Source organism: Triturus cristatus, chromosome 5_1, assembly GCF_964204655.1.
Source record: "Triturus cristatus chromosome 5_1, aTriCri1.1, whole genome shotgun sequence".
Classification (NCBI taxonomy): domain Eukaryota; kingdom Metazoa; phylum Chordata; class Amphibia; order Caudata; family Salamandridae; genus Triturus; species Triturus cristatus.
In genome coordinates, this window is record NC_140587.1 from 258,055,953 (window position 1) to 258,077,393 (window position 21,441).

General features: G+C 44.2%; 1 protein-coding gene across 3 annotated transcripts in view; it reads right to left on the minus strand.

Moving 5' to 3' along the window:
- Positions 1 to 21,441, minus strand: part of PHF20L1 (PHD finger protein 20 like 1) — an 802,667-nt gene that overhangs the window by 24,968 nt on the left and 756,258 nt on the right. For all 3 annotated transcript variants that reach the window (XM_085604898.1, XM_085604900.1, XM_085604899.1), the window contains one exon: positions 12,611 to 12,773. In XM_085604898.1, the coding sequence (XP_085461024.1) occupies positions 12,611 to 12,773 (163 nt within the window). The remainder of the gene's footprint in view (positions 1 to 12,610; positions 12,774 to 21,441) is intronic.

Below are 21,441 nucleotides of genomic sequence, written 5' to 3' on the forward strand. Positions count from 1 at the left end.
GCTCAGATGGGAACTATTCCGTTTTTACCGTGTAGAGCCTGTCCCACCGGCCACAATTCAGTGGCGGTGAAATCTGTTATTTCCATGGCTTTACTAAATTGCCGGTCCTTGCCAAGCCATGCCATTGAAATTAACTCTCTTATCTTAGACCACGAGTTGGATGTACTGTATCTTACTGAGACGTGGCTCGCCCCCAGCTCTGGTCCTGATATGGTCAGAGCACTCCCCCCGGGCTTTCACATAGCCCATCTTGATCGACCTAAAGGGAGGGGAGGAGGAATTGCAGTCCTCTATAGAGACACGTTTGCTTGTAAGATTCAGAATGGAGGGGTGACTGATTGTGAGAGCTTACAGTTCTCCCTTCGGGTGTCACCTACTGTGTCTTTGGTTGGTTTGTTGATTTACCGCCCCCCTGGACCTTTGGGTAGCTTCCATAATTCCCTTTTTGAAACTACTGCACTCCTTGCCTCTTCGACTGCCAATTTTGTCGTCCTCGGGGATTTTAATATCCATTTCGAGGACCCCACTAATGCCGCGGGAGTCGATTTGCTTGACGACCTTAAATCGTTCGGAATTAATCTGGCCAACTCGGGCAGGACTCATGAGAAGGGCCATCTGCTCGATCCTATATTTTCCAACTTGGACCATCTTACTTCATCTTCTGCTCTTGCCCTGCCTTGGACAGACCACTTTTTGGTGTCCGCTATATGGCAATCCGATAGTCCAACTGCAGTGGTTTCACGGGTACACACCCTAGAGAGAGCCTGGTCGAGGCTCCCAGTTGACACCTGGATGCTGCATTTGGAGGCCACGCAGCCCTCCCTGGGATCTAACCCTATAGTTGCTGACGCAAACCTTCATACCTGGCTCGTGGATTCCCTGGATACTCTCCTACCTAAAAAGATACAACTCACGAGGGGGAAGAGAACGGGCTCTGCACCCTGGTACTCACCTGAACTGAGAACCCTGAGGAAGGGATGCAAGAGACTAGAGCGGTCCTGGAGGAGAGACTGGAGTGAGTCGAGTCGCAAAGAATATCGTGCGGCCCTGAGCAGGTATAAATCCGCTATCCGGGTGGCAAAATCAGGATTCTTTGAAGAGCGTATAGGCTCGGCGGCCAACTCTTCTAAAGAATCATTCAGGGTTATTAAGGAGCTATTGAATGCCCCCGACCCTCCGGTTCGCCACGAGGACCCTCGTAAAAAATGTACAGAACTAGCCTCGTTTTTCAAAAGTAAAATTGACAACATTTTGGCCTCCCTTCCTCGGCCAGGTGAGGTCTTGTCCTTGGAGGACAGTCCCACCTCCCAACGTAAGTCGCAATCGGTGGAGCTGGCCTCCTTTGGTCCGGTCACTAAGGAGGAAGTTTTGGCGGTTCTGGGGTCTATGAAGAGCGGCTCCCCGAAAGACCCAGTACCGATTAAATATCTCAAACAGGTGTCATCTATAATTGGTGGCCCTGTGACGGACCTGATAAATCTGTCTCTCGCCCAGGGGGTAGTTCCCCCTAGTTGGAAAGGCGCGGTGGTCAAGGCCCTTTTGAAAAAACCTAACCTTGATCCCGCTGACCTCGCTAACTTTCGGCCTATCTCCTTGCTGCCGGGTATCAGTAAGGTGGCTGAGAAGCTGGTGAACAGCCGCCTTTCGGACTTTCTGGAAATCAATTCCCTTCTGGGCGATTCCCAAACGGGCTTTCGCCCTGGTCAGGGGACTGACACCGCCTTGCTGGCGGTCGTGGAGAATGCGAGAAGCATGCTGGACTCGGGAGGTTCAGTGGCAGTGATCCTCCTGGATCTCAGCGCTGCTTTCGACACCGTGGACCATCAGGTGCTTCTCCAACGGCTCTCTGGGGTGGGGATAACGGGTTTGGCCCTCAAATGGTTCGCCTCCTTCTTGGAAGGTCGCTCATTTGAGGTATGGGAAGGCCAGGAAAAATCATCTTCATCCCCTCTCCAGTGTGGTGTGCCACAGGGCTCCTCATTGAGCCCTACCTTATTTAACATTTACATGGCCCCCCTGGAGAGTGTGGTACTGCCGCTGGGTATTAAAATCATCAGTTATGCTGATGATACTCAGCTGGTGGTTGGCCTTCCCCAGTCGGCACACCATCCCGACCGGCTGCACACGTGTCTTGAAAAGATCTACACTTGGATGTGCAGCTCAGCCCTAAAGTTAAATGGCTCCAAGACGGAATTGATGCTGCTGGGGAACTCTTCTCCATCTCTGTCCCCCAGCAGCTGGCCAGACTGTCTGGGACCGGTACCTTCCCCCAAGCGGGAGATTAAGAGCCTGGGGGTATGGCTGGAGCAGGACCTATCTTTTAAAGCCCATGCCAAAAAGACTGCTGGCGTGTGCTTTGGCCTGCTCCGCTCAGCTCAGAAGATTCTGCCTCTACTCCCAGTAGCCACCCGCAGGCTTCTCATCCAGGGACTTATCATCTCGCGGCTGGACTTCAGCAATGCGCTTTTCCTGGGTGCTCCCGAAGCTACCCTGAATAAACTGCAGCAAGTGCAGAATGCGGCTGCTAGGCTTCTGACGGGTCTCCCTAGGTGCCAATCTGCCCGCCCGGCCTTGAGAGCATTGCACTGGCTCCCGGTGAGGGACAGGGTGAAATTTAAATCACTTTGCATTGCCCACAAAGTTCTGCATGGGGTGGGTCCACCCATTTTGGAGGAAATGGTCCAGCCTTACAAGGCCTCTCGTTCTCTCCGCTCTGACCATCAACATCTCCTTCAGGTCAGCAGGGTGAAAAAGGCAAGAACTGGTGGCAGAAGGTTCTCTATAAATGTGGCCTCCCTGTGGAATTCATTGCCCCTACAACTGCGCGCGGAAGCCAGTATTTTTCGTTTCCGTAAACTTTTAAAAACCTTTCTGTTTCCCGTGTAGGCCCTGTTTTTTGCAGTAGTGGCTTGTGCCGTCAAGCGCTGGGATGCCTATTTGGTAACCAGGCGCTATATAAAACTCAGAATAATAATATAATAATAATAGTCTTGGGTGAAATTTTCCCTTATACACCGGACTCAGAATTTTGAGATACACATGTCTCGAAAAGAGATGAAAGGGTGCTTCGTATCCGTGGATGGTGATGTGGAAAGGAAGACGGAAAGAAACTAACTGACATCAGTGAGTGGTGTTCTGCATATCATTGTCAGAGCAGAACAGCATCAGTGCGGAGCTGCACCGCACCAATAAGAGGCACGCAGAGGCACTATAAAGATTTCAGATCCAGTCTGACGCATGGGGAAGTATTCAGAAGGTGAGGAATCTGTTATTAGATGTCTCTCTCAGAAATAAATATTTGCTATTGGGCACCAACCAAAGGACCGTAAACCCAAAATAGCTCACAACATAACAGACACTTTTCTGATTGTATTTTCCCCCGACGGATAAATATTAAGACGGATGTTCAAGTATATTTGAGTGAATTTTAAAAAATGTAAACCTTAGTTTGTGCACTAGTCCTCTTCATCTGGGAGGAAGGTCTTAAGTGAATGGCAAAGATATTTTCCTGTAATCCTAGTTCTCCGTCATCAATATAATATCTGAATCCTAAACAGCAAAGTATCACCAAGCAACTGCTGGATTCCAGTTACACGTTTTTATAATCTATTGTTTTCAGGTGAAGAAAAAAAAAAGCAGGAGTTTAAAAAACACACGATTATAAAGAGCCCACATTTTTGTTTTCAAAAATGAATTCATCAGCCAAGCCAGTCATATAACTAAAAATATCAAACTTTTAACATGATATAAAGTGAGAATATATACAATGCAAACAAATAGTGCACCTTTAAGAATTCCAGAAGCTGCTACACCCCAATTTGTAGGTTCAGACAAGCAGTTCGATTTTGAAGGTAAAACTTGAAAAAGACCTTGGCAAAACAAAGTTCTAGCCATATTTCAGAACCACAAGGAAGCAGGTGAGATGTTTATGGATTCAAAGAAAACATCCATGATGGAGGAATAGGATTATAGTTTCATAACTTTTCCCTTTCTGTCATGTGATTCTCTCTTACATCCATAAACGGCTTAACTTGGTAGCGGCTAAATAATAAATTCTACCTCAGATATTGGAACCAAAGCAGGACAGAAGCATTCAGCTAAATAGATCACAGTGAGAAATGTGACCCACCAAGGTCTAAGAGTCAGATTTCAAAAGTGTTACCAAAGACATGAGCGGACTTTTAGGTGACCGATTTACAATTGCCAGCCTTAGAAATATGTCACAAAAGCAGCAGTTACTGCTTTTTCCTCTAGTCAACTGAGTTATAATGTGCAATAATTGGGTGGGGAGATGAAATGTTCTGTATTCCTTGTTTTTATGCCAAACTGATTCAAAATTCTATGGCCATTATTGCATCAATATACGAGTATGAATTTAGCTTACAAAGGAACTTTAATCTTTTTAATATTTATTAGAAAAAAATCATTTAAATTTGTATCGTTTGTTTGTCGAAACGTTTGTGGCCATGTGCGGAATAAAGTTAATTTGACTTGACTCCAATGAGAAGACTGATTTACATTCAGTAACATTCTCTCTCATGGATATTTCATCTAATTTCTGACTGCTCACCTCAGAATACTCCCCAGACTAGATCTGGAAACTTTCTCAGATTCGTGCTGCTAGGTGGCACTGTGCGGCTCCATACTACTCCAGAAGTGACACCTTGCTTGCTGTCAGCAGTTTCCTAATGAACTCGTTCTGTGCCCTCAGACGTGGAGAATGAAACACTGGTTGGTTCCAGTGTGCAGATTACCAACTTAGGACCGATTTAGATGTTAAAAAGGGGCCACTCCACAGAATGGGGAGGTGGGTGGGTAGGTGATGGGTGAGGAATCTACGGTTAGAGAGTATCCAACAGAAAGTGTGTATCTGAAGCTAACTAGTTAGCCAGTGTGTAGCAGATATTCATGCAGAGGACTACCCACCTTGACACGGTCCTCTTCGACACAGCCTTCCATTTCTTCACCCTCACAGAAGCGCACAAAAAGGAGACTGTCCATCTGGTGTTCCTTGGTACAATCAATGTTAACAGATTAAATCCCTTTTGGGGTCCAGCTGTGAAGAACTCAGGCAGGATGATGGATTGGCCACTGCGGCAGAGAGTCACAACTTAAGGCAAGAAGGCCATCCATGTACTCAGCAACAGTTTGTCCTTAAAAAATGTGGTGTAGGGGGATTACACTAATAGTACCTGGAATTCACTCACGTGACAAGCTGAAGTGATCACAATGAGGAAGGCCATCATTAGAATTGAAAGATGCATCATGTAGCTATGCATAGTCTTGAAGGGCAAACACATGAAAAACCTCATAATCAAGTTAACATCCCACTGCTGCTTCACAAACTGTTTGGGAGGAAATATGCGTTTCAAACCTTTAATAAACTGCCTCACTACAGGTGATTTAAACAAGGACAGTCCGTTCAGTAAAAGTAGAAAGACTGAAAAAGCAGACAAACATTTAAAAGTGCCCACTGAAAGGACTTGCTGGGACTAAGACAAAATGAATAGGAGAACATCCAAGAGTTTGGCTTTTAAGGGACGGGTCTTGTGAACTCTACACCAGGCCACAAACCTGCTGAAACACCTGGCTTAAACTGACTTTGTAGAATGGCGAGAAAGACAGCCACTACTTCCTGCGACAGATCAATCAATCAATCAATCAATCAATCAATCATGGCATTTGTAAAGCGCACTACATACCCGCGAGGGTCTCAAGGCGCTGAGGGGGGGGGGGGGGGGGGGGGGGATGAGTAAAGCTGCTACTGTTCAAAGAGCCAGGTCTTGAGAAGTCTTCTGAAGCTCAGAAGGTCAGGAGGGTGTTCCATGTCTTGGCGGCAAGGCGGGAGAAAGAGCTGCCGCTGCTGGTCATTCTTCGGATGCGGGGGACGGTGGCGAGGGCAAGGTCTGCAGAGCGGAGCTGGCGGGTGGAGGTGTAGAGGCTGAGTCGGCTGTTGAGGTACGTTGGTCCGGTGTTGTGGAGTGCCTTGTGTGCGTGGGTGAGGAGTTTGAAGGTTATCCTCTTGTTGACAGGGAGCCAGTGTAGGTCTTTCAGGTGGGGTGTGATGTGGCTGCGGCGTGGGATGATCAGGTGTGCGGAGGCGTTCTGGATGCGTTGAAGCAGTTTCAGGAGTTTGGCCGGGCTCCTGCGTAGAGTGCGTTTCCGTAGTCCAGTCTACTGCTGACGAGGGCCTGGGTGACTGTCCTTCTAGTTTTGGTGGGGAGCCACTTGAAGATCCTGCGAAGTATGCGGAGGGTGTTGAAGCAGGAGGAGGAGGAGGAGACGGCGTTGACCTGCTTTGTAATGGAGAGGGTAGAGTAGAGGATGATCCCTAGGTTGCGTGCGTGGTCCGTGGGAGTTGGGGGTGTTCCTAGTGCGGTCGGCCACCAGGAGTCGTCCCAGGCCGAGGGGGTGGAACCGAGGATGAGGACCTCCGTCTTGTCCGAGTTCAGCTTCAGTCAGCTGATTCTCATTCAGATCAAACACAACTAACTGTGCCTCTCAATCTCCATGAAATGGAGGCATACATTACACAGGTTTGGGTGAAGGACTCCGCTCTGCTGAGCTGCAACACAGGATGCTCTCAAAGTTGGAGGCTAATCAGAGGTCAGATGGTTCTGCACAGAACTTCCGGGTACTATACTCTCCTGGCCCAATCTGGAAACAGTAGAATGACTTGGGCTTGGTTGTTCCGGATATTGTTCAGAACTTGGGACAGGAGAGTGAGGCAGGAAGTTCTGTGGTTGATTCTCAACAGACTATCCCCTAGCAAGTGTCTTTGTAGAAACTCTCAAAAGCTTTGACACTACAAGTTCTGGGTGGTGGCAAAAAGATCTAGTCAGGGTTCTCTCCACTGTAGGAAGATGCCTTGCACCACCTCAGGATGCATACTCTATTCATGGTTCGCCAGATGCCTCAGGCTTAGGTTGTCGGCCCCAGGTACAGAAGGATAACGGCAGGTGGTTGGCGTTCAGAGGAGTGTCCTGACGTTCTAGCCAGCTACAAAGGAAGAGAGCCTCCTGGTTCAGGACCCAGGAACCCACTCCACTCTGCTTGCTGCAGTACCACATGGTGGTGGTGTTGTCCATGAGAACCTGCATCTGCCTCTCTTCAATGCTAACAGCAAGGCCTTCAACGCCTGATGATTGGCCAGCAACTCCAATTAACCGATATAGAGCTGGGCTTCCGCAGGAACCCATTAGTCCCCTAATCTCCCCCTCCCCAGACGTCCTCACTAACCCAGAAGTAGAGCATCCGCCATCGCCATCAGCTTTGGAGGGGGAAGGGAGAGGTGCATGACGGAATCAACGGTTTACTACTAGCTACCACTGCAGACGGTGAGCCGTCTTTTCTGAAATCTAGATGGCATCTGTTAGTTTTCCTTGGTGCTGGGCACACTGGAACTTCACGTTACATTGCAGAGTCCACATGTGCCACCTGGAGCAGTTGACCAGGAATTTGCAGGAGAGTAAGAGGACAAGAAGACTTAGAACTGCTCTTAGCCAAATCCAGGACAGAGAATGAAGATCATAGCACGAATGTCCCAGACTTGGTGCGGCGGACAGAAGACCCTTAATTGATCTGTGTTTAGACCAACCCCAATGAATGTCAATCTCTGTGTAGGAGTCAGGTGCGGACAAAGGGGAGCACTGGAAATACTCCTCACCAATCTTGAATCTTATGTAATGCCCGTGAGACTGCAGAAAGGCATATGAAAATACACATCCTGTATATCCAAAGACACCATCCAGTCTACTAGGTCCAGAGTGTCCAAGATCCAAACCAACATTAACATTTCAATTTGTTCTAAGTATATATAGCTCAGAGGCCTGTGTTATCTTTTCGGCACAAGTAAAGGGCAAGAATAACAACCTCAAACAAAAACACCTCCTGCAGCAGAATAGAGAGGTGCTCCTCTGAAAGTCAATCGGATGGGGGGAGATGTGGCAGATCAAATAGAAAAGGTAGGGCATAGCTATTCTGAATGATCAGGTATGACCCATTTTTCGTGCGTGAAGGATTGTGATCCTCTAAAGAAATATTGGATCCTACACCCTCCCAGGAAGGGTCAGTCGGTGCCTAGGAAGGAACAACCGGTGGTAACCTGACTGGAGGCACCTATAGATCCCTGTGGCCCGAAGGTGCACCACAGGGAGCTGGAACAGCACTAAATATTTACAGAGAGGCTTCCTTTGAAGGACTTGATTTGCTTTGGCATTACCGATGGCCAGGGACACTCAGGCACCCCAGGATCAGCTGGGAAATCATTGCAGATCTCCGAAACCCCGAAGGTGACCAATTAACATTGTGATTCCCTCACACCACCTCCGTGGATATGGAGTGGCGCAATGAGGTTGAGGCCAGATTTGCATTAGGTATGCATTTATACTTCGTTTTGGACTTACTGGAGGACTTTTAACATGAGGCAGACCTCTTGTGAGAACAGCCGAGGGAGACTGATGGAGGACTCCTTATGTTTGGAGACATACAGCTTCATCTCCCGGATCACCTTTGGGTGCATGAGGGTGCACTTTTCACACAACTTCAAGTCGTGCCTTGAGCCCACTCCATCACTTCTAGGGCTGTATGGAGCTGCACTGTACACCTAGTGGCGTGCCAGAGCATTGTTGGAAAACGTTTCCGTATCCAATCTGGCACCTGGGGAGTATTCCAAGGTGAGGAATCTACAGATAAAAGTATCCGTCACAATAAGTCCTCAAGTGGGGGGTTGTGCTGATTGTAAATTGAGTTATTAGGCAACAGACATCTTTCTTTACACTGGACATAGAATTTACCTGTTGGGAAAAAAATCAGTATTGACAAAGTAAAGCTCACATTATTGTATCCATAGCAATATTTCTCCCATCATTCATCCCCTTTAGAACAAAAGAGATCGGAAGCACTCTATAGTTGCTGCCCACCTCCAATAGGAAAACAGTGGCCATAGGGCCAAAAGTATAAATAAATAAATAATTTGAACTTAGTGAGATGGAGGTATGAAGCACTTGGGTTGTATCTCCGCTGCAGGGAAAGCAAGCATTTGAGTCATTGGTTATCTTAATTGCAAATGTGCAATTTACTTACCTGTTAATAAAAGTGTAAGTGGAACATCATTCACAGGTTTCAATACACACCTGCGGAATTGGCAAATCAAGGAACAGCAAAACTGGAAAATGTGGCTTTTAGCATGAAACTTTCCCTTTTACTCACTCCTACTGGCATGCCTACCTAATTTTCCTCTCCCTTGTATAACCACTACAGACGTACTAATCAACCTGACTGGCTACATTTTTACTGTTCATGCTATAAAATGTTCCTTTTACTTACTTTCACCCACTATATCATCATCTCCTAGAAGGTCAAGACCCTTAAATTACAGCACCAAAGGAGGAAGGGTCGGTGCCCTGAATCCTTCCTCTCCATCGACAAACAATGTGCTGCACTGCTATGTCCTATCCTTCACTACACTCACACAATATACTGTTATCCTTTAGCAGCCCTAAGACCTGAAATACTAGTGACAAGTGGTCAGAGTCTGTTCTCTTCTTTCCTCTATGCATATCGAAAATGACCAAACTTGATTCCAAGCCATGGTCGGTCCAATAGAAGGCTCTACTTTAACAGTAACCTAACCAATCCAGGTTTAATTTTACAGTACAACCAAGGCCGACTTCACATCCTCAGAAAGCACTTTCTAACACCATAAAAAGTGATTTTGGGAAAATAGTTACAATATTACTATTTACATTATTCAAATCCAAAAACAACATACAAATCGCATTCAATGTTATGCATACTCCTTACCACACAACCAATATAACTCTGATAACCCATATGTTGGCTTTCATCTTACATCCACTAACAGTCTATGACAAAGTTTAAAACCACGCACTATCTTTTCAGTCTCACCTATAAATTGTCATTGTGCACATGCATCAATAATTCACAATCACACTTCTTCACACTGTAGGAGATATTCCTTTGTGCCTTCTTTTTACAGTGACCAATAGAATTCTCTGAATTATCATACTCTATGGAAATGTTACTTTAAGTCCACACTATAGAGGCAACAGTCTTTTTCCTCCTTAAAGAAAATTACTCATAAAGATAAGTTTGAACAATACCCTTGGAACAAAAGGGTAAACCTTGCATTAAAGCTCCTTGGAGTCTAGATTCCATCCCAGGTTACGGCTCCGTAAGAAACGTGTCAGGATCCTGAGAAGAACAAAGGGTGTCTTTATGTATGCACCATTTAGCCAGTCTACAGCCTTCCCTCTCCCTTCTTCCAATAGTTCTCAGTAACCTCTGGAGTTCTTGGTCCCCAACTTGTCTGAGAAGAGGAGCCTGTGTCTTTCAACAAGCCCCATTAATTGAAATCTGATGTTTCCCCTTTTGATCTCTTCTTCCCTCTTAACATACTTTTATCTGGCTAACAGACCCTACTCTCTCCCTCAAAAATGAGGTAGGACTCATTCTGATTGAGCCTGCCATATACACTAGGTTAATTGTTCTGAAACAGGGCAGGAAGCCATACCCCCTTTATAAACCGACTCCTTCCTGGTTGGCGTTAGTAGTTGCTGCTTACCTTCCCACCAGTTTGACATTTGCCATCCATTACCTGTCGACCGCTGCCACGATTGCAAAACCCTGCACCAGCTCCTTCACCCAACACCGCCACTGTACTAACCGCGACAGCCGACAAGGTGTGTACTACAGCCTAAAGTTCAGACTGCACTCCTCACATTTACACAATGGCGGGAAGACTCTCTAACCACACTGGGGTAAGTAAGAGTTTGCCTCTTTTACAGTCATTCTCAAACAGCACACCCCAAATGGACCTCTTGCACCACACACAGCTCCCAGGACATATAGTTGGAGAAGTACAGTCATATCAATGGCAATCTCACAAACCACATCTTAAAAGAAACAAACTAAACATTCAGGCAAGCATTGAATCATAAGACACCTGGCTTGTGATGCGTGAATTAAAAAGCATTATATTCTGGCAAAGCAAAGGACAATTGATACTAAATGACTAAGAGAAAAATGAAAAGTCCTTAGGCACACTAAACCATACACCTACAACATCATACTCCCTCACATAACTCACTCAAAGCATTTCAAACGCAAACACTGCACAAATTCCAAGGGAACCGCATACAATCAAACACCCACAAAAAACACAAACCATGAATCCTTCAGTCTCATCAATGGCTTCCCAGATCAGCATGAAAGCATAGTAACTTCAGATTACCACAAGACCTGTATATTAGGCCTCACAGAACTCACTCTTTTGCACCTGAAGCATCATTTCCGATGAAGCAGCTGGGTTCCAAGCCCGACACAGCAGATCCAGCACTGCAGAAGAGATTATGCACAGTACATCTGTGAGGAGTTCTTTGCAGGGGTTCTGCAGGAGGAGTTATCTATTACAAGTATCCTTTCTTTTTACACCTGAATCAAGTTTGGTCTGATTTTTACAATAAGCAGGGGTAGGGAATTCCCATCATTTTATGCCCAGGAAATATTGTTTGTAGTCGAGGACAAATCTTCTTGTTTATTATGTCCTCTAGCCAAGTAGACCCAACCCTGTGGAGCACAAATCCTTTTCTCCCAGTTACAGTGCCATAATATGGCTGTTGGAAAGAGGATTGCATTAGGCAAGATATTTATCCAAAAGTATAAGATGGTCAACCTTGTATATAAATGATTTTTTAATGCAAATACTTTACTGTTCAGGTAAGAATACTTAGGAAACAATTTGAGCTGTAAGTTCATCTGGTTCTACTGACCATGGTTCCAAAGACGTTTCCACATGTTTGCAAAATATAACTAACTCTAGCTGTTTATTATGCTCCCGCAATAATCCTTAATAGTTTGCAAGTAGATGCAGAATGATGAAAGCAAGATTGGAGATTGTTTGAGTTCAAAAAATAAAAAAACATATTTGCAACTTGAAAAAAGGATGATGTTTGCAGACAGTTCGGATGAACGTTTGTAATTGGTTTGCTTACAAAACTTAATTTCTCAACAAATATTTGCAACTGGAAAAACAGATGAAGGTTACAGGCAGTTTTGCTAACCTATGGTGCATTTATCTAAGGCATAATTTAATAAAACATGTTTGATACATGCCATTATTTAAAAAAAAAAGTAATAATGGGGAATTAACATAAACGGGGCAACATGTAAAAATTCCATTTTTGGTCCAACATATATTTGCTCATGCCAAAATCTGAAGAGTAAGTGCAAATAATCAAACCTTTTTTCCTCTCAGGGGAAATATTGTACCCCATGGAGAAACCACTTTCCATACACCCCACTTTTTGTTACATTAAGGAGGGGTGGGGGTCCCGTCTGATCCTGAAAAAAGTTGTCAGGAGTAAACCAACGACCTTTTCCAGGAAGTGGGGAGGAAATAATCTTTAACAGCTGGTTTACACCATGGAACTTTAACGAAGATCCCAATGCTTAAATAACCAAATAAAACATGCCAAAATAACCTAAAAGCTATTTTGTATTAAACATATTATAATACTTATATTGTATTAAAAGTAATAGCAACAAAAAAGGCAGTAATGAGATAACATTGTGCTTGATTAGTATTTACCATCAACTTCTTTCTCAATGAGGTCCATCCTGTTGGTTATTTCATTCTGAACATTCTCCACATGTGTCAGGAGATTTAGCTGCCATTGAAGTCGAGAGTCCACTTGCTCATCAGCTTCTCTCTTTTCACTTAGAATGAACACTGTATTCTTTTCTGTGGCAGTCTTTTCCAAGTATTAAAAACAAAAATATGTGTTAGCACACAAGCAATATTTCACAAATATAACTTTATAAATATTACAGACTGAAGGTGTTTTGCTGAAAGGAGCATAGTCCTACTTATTATCACGCCTATGCACACTGATTTTGCCATGAAAGCAGGAAAATCAGCCAAGGGATTTTCAAGAGACTGGCTTGCTCTCTAAAAGAAGTTTATGCAATTATCCCACAACCAAAAGTGCCATAAGAAGCCAAAGCAAAGAACAGCAGAAGGCTAAGGAGAGGAGTGTACTCTTCTTACTTGTTCACAATGCAATCCCTTGAAGGGCTCCCACACTAAAATGTAGTGCAAAGCAGCAAGAGCATCTGCCAAGAGGGGTAGATTTCAGTGACATTTTAAGCATTTTTCCAGGCCCCAGGAAAGATATATTACTTATTTTCAGGTAATTCAAGCACTTGTCATCCCAAACAATAATAATTGATATGCTAAATGTTCACATTACCTGGTGTACATCAGCTACACTGTACCAAAGTAAAGTTTGAAAAAGCAATGATAGTCGTTTGTTTTTGAGCTTACATCTAGATATTCTTTTTTGACTTGCAACAACATTTTTTATGAAATCCAGTGTTTAACCAGCCTTCTACCCCCTTTGTAGGAAAAAGACACGTTAAGTATAACTTGATGGATGTTTGGTGGACTAGTGCATACTATTACAATAAGACATTCACATATCACTTAAAATGACAGCTTTAGTTGCTGGATTTTGTAATCACAAATATGTACCCATTCACTACTGGTCTTCTTGCATAAACAGTGAAAATTAAGGACTGCTCATATCATTTTCATCATTCAGTCGGTTAAAAAAATGATAACTGTTCCCCTGCCTTTTACCCCTTTGCAGCTTTAAATGTGAAGAAAGACTACAATTCCGGACCCAACCTCTAGATGGCGGAATAATGCACAGCATAGCGAATCCAGAAAGATTCAAAACTGGGTTATTGTTGCAGTAGTCCCCCACTTTATGCCTGGTATTTGATGCAACTTTGACTGGGGTACTCCAGTAGCAGTGCTCTTTCCCCAAAACAAGGTAACTGATCAATTAATCCCTAATGGGCCCAAGCTTCAGCACATCTGTAAGTCCCTAGTAAGAGATACCCTTAGTACTTAGGCCATAGACCTTAACAAGGATCCTTAAGAGCTGCAGCATATAGTGTGCCACTCTAAGGGATCCAGCACCAAATTCATGCAGACTGCCACTGCAGGCTGCGTGACAAGGTGTTCTAAAAAGTGATAACACGACATGGAACACACCCTGTATGCATTGTCCCTGACACTGCATGTAATATTTGTAAGTCACCCCTACAGCAGGATTTACAGCCTTAAGACGGGGTGCATTATAATACATGTGAGGACATAGCTGCATGAGCAGATATGCACCTGTGCTGGCCAGTTCAATTACTCAGAGTATAAATTCAAAGTCTGTTCTTTTCTTGGGAACTGTATACTGCATGGCTACCCAATGGGCCTCCCAACACTGGTAAACCTCAGCTCTTGGTTTTTGATGCCTGCTATATTCTAGAATAGATCTGTTTTGAGTTGCTTCCTGAAGCTCACTTCAGAGCGATTTAGCCTGATGTGGACAGGAAGCACGTTCCACAGTTTGGAGGCTAGAAATGTGAGAGAACTTCCCCTACTTCTTGCTTTCTTGACTTCAGGAGTAGTTTGTGCTCTTCCGATTGCAAGTTATAGTTCAAAACAAAGTGAGTTACAAGACGTTGGATGAGCGAGGGGCCTTTTTCATGAATGGCCCGATAGACTAAACAGAGAGATTTGAATTGCATCCTCTTATGGATTGGTAGTAAATGAAGCGCTGCCAGAGTGGGGACTGCGTCTGTTCTTTTAGAAACACTGAAAAGTATGAGCCACCACATTCTGCACTACCATCATGTAGTTTCTACCAATCAGTAGGAACTGCACGTTTGCGACTGACAAACTTACGATGGTGCCAGACTGATTCCATGCAACCCCGTAGGATATGTTACCCTTGGACCAGCTAGCTTGCAGTGCCACCGTTAGCCCACCCTAAACCTGAAGAGGGAGCAAACAATTCCGGCAACCACTGAACAGGACGACTGTTTCCTCAGGAACCGTGGTGACAGACTTAAAACTTTCCCTCAGTCACTTGTGCATTCTTGCTCTCAGAGAAATAGACAAATAATACACAAAGGGGCGCTTTCAATATTTATTGAACCGTAGTGACTCTTGTATAAAATATATGGTCTGCGATGATTAATAAACCGAAGCAGATAAAAGTTATGTGTGTCAATACAGAGAATAAAACAAAGAGTTCCACCATCTTGTTAATACAGGTTATATATGCATACCTAAAAACAGATTATAACAATCGAGCGTACCCCTATGATGCTAACCCTAACTTATGTGTCTGGGTGTGAATGTATGGTCTGCCAAGAAAACCCCCTTCTGGATGATCTAACCCTTTTACATAGTGGGTGTATGACCTCAGTCTTGGTCACAAATTGGACACCTCTCACTGAGATGTCATTCAGTTGCTAGGTGAAGGCTTCAGCATGCAGGGTCCCCTTCGAGATCAGCAGAAGCGTCTCCTCTGATTATTTTAGGAAACAAAAGGCTATATTTAGAAAATGGCATCCTTGCATTGGGCCGAGATTTTAATCGGGTAACCACGGTTTGTGTTCTACAGATAGCTGTGTCGGCATATGGATGCAATAATTAAACACTTTTGTATTATGCACGTAAGAGGCCTTTGTACTAATGCCAAGGCAGCGTAATAGTATTCTCACGAAGGGTTATGTGTCTGCAAGGTCAGTGTTTCTGAGATACCAGTCCAAGCGTCCCAAATGCTAAATATGTGTCAAACACTAATGTGGTAAAGAGAAGGCAACTTTAGGAAAAAAAGGATTTGTGTACATGCAAGAATGATACTAATTACTACCCAGCCTAACTCAGGCACATGACACTACTTGCAGCCGGTTGGTTCCGTATTTGGGATAACCATAATACAAACGTGAATAAATTAGGTGCTGGAAGCAACTTAGTATTTTTCTTAGGGTGCAGAGAAGTCCAAAGTAACATACTGCTAACTTCTTAGCATGAACTTCTAAGGATAGCTTTATGTCTATCCAAACACCTATGCTCTTTACTGCTGGGTAGGGGCCCTAAGTTGGCCAGTAATGTGAGTTCACTCCAAAGTGAGGGCTTATATCCTAAAACCAGGACCTCAGCTTTCTCTCTGTTCAATTTTAAACAGCTATCTTACATCCAGTTGGTGATGTGGTTCAGACATATATTTATCTGATGGGAGGTGTACTTGATGTCAGTGGACAGTGAGATGACCAGTTGTGTGTCATCTGCATAGGAGAATAGTGCGAACCCATGGCTCCGTACTATTTCTGCCAGAGGATGCACAAAGGTTAAAAAGGTTTGGAATTAATTATGATCCCTGGGGTTCTTTGCATTTTAAGCATAGGTTGGGGAAATTGAGGATTCTTCCTGGACTTGGAAACTTCTCTGGTCTAGAAAGTTAGATAGCCATTTCACGGCGATTCTGCCTATTCCAGCCTCTTTTGATCTTTGGATAAGGACCGGATGTGATACTGTGTCGAAGGCCATGCTAGGTCAAGTAAGATCATTGCAGCTGGACCCCCTGATCCAGAAGGGCCCTCAATTCCTCTGTTGCTGCTAAGAGGGCAGTCTCGGTACTGCTACCAGGTCTGAACCCTGTTTGAGCTGGGTGTAGGATGTTGTGTGTTTCCAGGAAGGTGGAAAGATGTTTGTTCATATGTTGGTTCATAATATTTTCCAGGATCTTGCTTACCCTAGGGAGAAGTGAAACGGGGCGGTAGTTCTCCCCAAGTAGTGGAACAGCGTAGGTTTTTTTTTAGAAGATGTTTCACCACAGCATGTTTCCATGTCCGACGTACCGTGCGACTGTCTAATGACTGATTGAGGAGGTGTGTTAAGTTCATGTAAGATGATGTTTCCTCCTTTCTCTAAAATGTCTGAGGGAGCTGGCTAAAGGGGCGACCCTGATTTGATTGAATTTAGGGGTCACCTTAGTAGGATCAGTACTCAATTGGGGTAATGTAGTTAATGTGAAGTTTGGTATTACTATGTCTGTACTAGAAATATTTTGAGTGGAGTTTGTGGGGAGGGTTAGGAGGATGTTGTTCACATTCCCCAGTATGTTACATTGATCATCAGAGGGTGTAGGCCTTCTTTAGGTCTTGGCCGGCTTCATGAAAGTATTGGACACCTTGAATAGTTCCTTTGAGGAGTTTGGAGCATTTTCCATTTTGCTCTTAAAGTACACTTCTTCGCCTTCTCTTATGGCATACTGATTATTTTTCATGGATTATTTGTATAATGTCTTACTTGGCTCATCATATGACTTTACCCATTCTCTTTCTGCTCTTTTGGCTGTACAAAGTTGGCTGAAAACCCTCCCTGTCGTCCTGCTCCATTGGGCTTAAAAGGGACTAAGGCGTCCAGAGAATCTGTGATCAGTGCTCAAGTCTTTTTAAAATCTTTTATAAATCCCTCCTTTCCTTTATGGAGTAGATTCTACTAGAGAACTCTCCCATGTTGTGGCATCTAATTTTGACCAACAACGTTTTAGTCTGGTAGGATGGGGTAGTTTTTTCTAACTGCCCTGAGAAGGTCAGCATAAAGGGAACTAGGTGGTGGCCAGACCAGCACATAGGAATAGGAATGTCTGTTGAAAGATCTTTTGTGTTGGTAAACATGGGGCCCAATAGGTGGCCTATTTCATGAGTGGGTGCTTAACTATTTGAACCATTTGGATTGCAGCCATTTCCTGCATGAGATTTTTTATGTTTTCAATGTTAGTTACTAAAGAAGTGTATGTTACCCATGCACTGTGAAATGTGATTTTTTTTAGGCAGATTTCCGCAAACAGTTTTGGGAGTGCTGAGCAGAAATCGCTTACCGGGCTAAAGGGGCGATATTATAGGATGCCTGAGTAGGTGAATGTAGTACAGAATTCCAATGAAGATTGCATACACTCACTTTCAGTAAGCTTTACGGGGTGAAAATTCCCTTTTATTGTGTTAAAGAATGTGAGAAACAGAGAAAGAAAAAAGTGATTGATTATAGAGGACAAGAGGAAAAAAAACGTAAGGAATCCAGAAAGGAGCAAATTAGTGAAAAAGGGAACAGAGGTAGAAAGAGAGCCAGAGGGCAGATGGAGAGGGGAAGTAGCAAACTAATGGTTAGAGTAATTTAGAGGTTACCTAGTGACAGAAACCTAAAGGTGACGTAGAAAGAGATGGGGCAGTGAGAGACGTCAGCTAAGGAGATAAATGAGAGAGGGGGTGAAAGTGTTGAGGTCGAAAATAAGCTGTGAGAAAAGTAGAGAGAGATAAAGTAGCATGGTGGGAGATGGCGAGGTTAGGTAAAGAGAGATGACTGCTGCGATAGGTGAAGTAGACAGAACAGTAATAAAGGGATGTCAAATTGAAACAGAGCAGTGAGGGACGAGAGAGTCGAGATAGAAGGATTTCAGAAGGAGAGGTTGAGAGGCGATATAGAGGGAAAGGTCATGAAAGTTAGAAACGTGGAATAGATAAAGATATATGGAGAGAGAGGTGAGGTACATTTGTGCTAGAAAGAGCGGTTGTAGGTGCACAGAGTAGTAGAAATAGTTAAAAGAGTGGTAAAGAGGAGTGAGGTAGCAGGGGTGAAGTGAAGTAAGGAGAGAGAAATGATAGAAAAATATTTTTCAATATAATTCCTACCAACTGACAAGATAGGTTGGACAGGGCAGGCATGCACATAAAGTTTCTGCTGAACAGCCCCGTTGTCACATTAAAAATAATCTTTTTTTATGCAAACTGGTATTATTGAAGGAATTTCAACCGTTCCAATCACCAGAGCTTTACCAGGGCGCATCTTGGAGGGTGGGGGCATTTTTGACATTACTAACTAGGGCAAAGGCCTCTCTCTACGATGGCCCCTTCTAGGCACACAGTACGCAAACGAAAGCACTTTTATGGGCAGCAGCTCACACTTGCAGCGGCTCACACTTACAGTGGCCCCCTCTTGGCACACAGGATCACACACTACAGTACTCCCGTGGTCAATGGCCAACACTACAGGGTGGTACCCTTCTGGAACACAGGGTCACAAACTTCAGCACTCACACAGCAGGACAAAGGACCTAGCTTCTGTAGGATTGGGCAGGCAGCCTGAACTCCTACCATGCTACCGACAGGACCAGGCATCTCACAGTCCGTTCATTGGGATCCACTCGCCAGGATCCCCCTTGGGCCTCGCTTACTAACAGGGCCCTCAGGCCTTGGCAGGCAGGCAGACTCTAGGTCCTGTCCTTCTTACAGGGTACTCTGGTATTGGACGGTAGGCTGACTCTAGGTGCTTTTAGTCCTCATATGAGGCTCTGATCTAGGCAGGCAAGCTGGTGGTTCCTGGCTCAGGGCAAGTAGTCTTGAGTTATGTCCCTTCACCCAGCAGGGGAGACTGGAAGTCCTTGATCCCCAATCCTGGTTCCTGCAGCAAGAAGCTATGCCAATCTTCCCTTTCCTCATGAGACAGTGCTGTTCAACAAAGTATGGGACACATGCTCTCACCTTTATAGTGCAAATCCAGACACATGTGATTAAATGTCTGCCCTTTGAAATTTGTGTTGGGGGGTGTCCGCTCCTTTGAAGTGCTCGCTTCTCTGCACTGCCCTTTGGCAAAGGGACAGTCTGCCACAGCAGGAGTTGCTCCAATTCTGAGTGACCCACAACACAGGTCACGGGAGTAAGCAGGGATCATACATGGCTGTCAGCCTCCAATGAATTACACACCAGAAAGGTTCAAAGGACTAAGCCTCTCTCTATCAGATTCCCTGGTAGTGTCAACCTTATCAAAATGGAACACACAGGCATCCATATTATGTACCACCAACAAGCAAAAGCTAATGTTACATAATTGATTATGAAGATCACAACCACCAAGGAAAAAAACAGGCATTTTTGGCATTTAGAAACTCTAGATAAAGAAGGCTACATTTCTTTGTTTAGTGTTCTGGGATTTATGTTTGTTCATTTGAGCAATGCAGCGAACTATTTAGCACATTTGTTAAAACAAACCTGGCAAAATCCCCATATTTTTCATTATATTTTGAAGGTGCAATAAGTTAGTGATGAAGAGGTTGCACCAATACATAGTCCTGAATTTGCTAAAAACAGTTTGAATGGGTGCACAAAATTATCAAAGAGGTGCATGTGTTTTAAGACTCAAACAACATTGTTTCCCTTTTTTAAAAGAGCTCTTGCAAGAGATTGCACAAACATCTTAACAGTGAAAAAGATTAAGGCTGACATGGATGGAAAGTGGAGGGAGTTGTATATATTCTTTTTAGGAAAGTTTTACCCATTTGTTTGTTTTTTGTTTTGCATGAATGTTAATATGGTAATGTGTTGTGACTGCATGAGCAGATAATGTATGAGCCTTGCAAAGTTCGATAGTGAGATTTTGCCAAAGAAAGCCATAGAGGCCCGCTCCCTTTTATGGGCTAGTTGTGCATGCGAAATACTTGACTGTGAGCACGTATAACAAACCTGAATCCAACGTGTAATCCATTCGGCTATTCCCCCTTTAGAAATGCATTCCACAAGGTATGTGGGTGCTAAGAAGAGAAACAGCTTTTGTCCTGGGTGAAGGCCAGATGCTGCCTATGAAGTATGCAAATGCTGGCTTACCATCCAGTGAATGCTGTGCTCTTTCTGTCCGGCTTGTAGGGTTTTGAAAGAATGTTGGGAGTGCAATTATTTAATCAGGATGTGAAGTGGATACAACCTTTAGAATGAATAATGTATGCGAGCAGACAACTGCTTGGTGGACCTGAATGAAAAGCCATTCCACTGATAGCAGTTTGCGTTCGTTATCTCTGCACAAGGAATTAACGGCTACTAGAGATGCAACTTTCCATGCTTCGAGAATATAAGTGCAGTGGTACAAAAGGAGGACCCAGTAAGCATCTGTTCTTGGCATGTAGAGCTGTAGATTCACATGCTGTGCATAGCCCGCCATCTAGTGTTGGGTGCGGATGTTTGCACTTTGTTTTTCTTCGAATAAGTATTTTCCAGTCACAAGGTAGGTGATTCCTCCTTTCGGTGATAGTGCGCGTGGGCATCGACTCCATTGTTAGTTTGTTTTCCCGTAGAGGGTGAGAATGGAGTAATAGTAAAGAATAGAGATCTCCATGTGTATGTATGTAAATTAATAGAGAACTACTGCAGTTACAGGTATCCGGGGAGGTGGGTGGGCGCATGTGAATCTACAGCTCTACATGCCAAAAACAGATGCTTATTGGTTAAGTAACATTATCCGTTCGCGGCATGTGAGCTGTAGATCACATGCTGTGCAAAGACTATATAGCAGTATCCTCCCAAAGCGGTGGCTAACCTGTAGGTGTTGGAGTTGTCTGAAATAGTGTTTTAAGTACTGCTTGACCCACATTGGCTTGTTGTCTGGCTAACACATCACACAATACTGTTTAGTGAATGTGTGCGGTGTAGACCATGTTGCAGCTTTGCAAATGTCAACTATGGGAATGTTTCCCAAGCAAGCCATAGTGGCCCCTAGCTTACGAGTGGAATTCGCCCCAG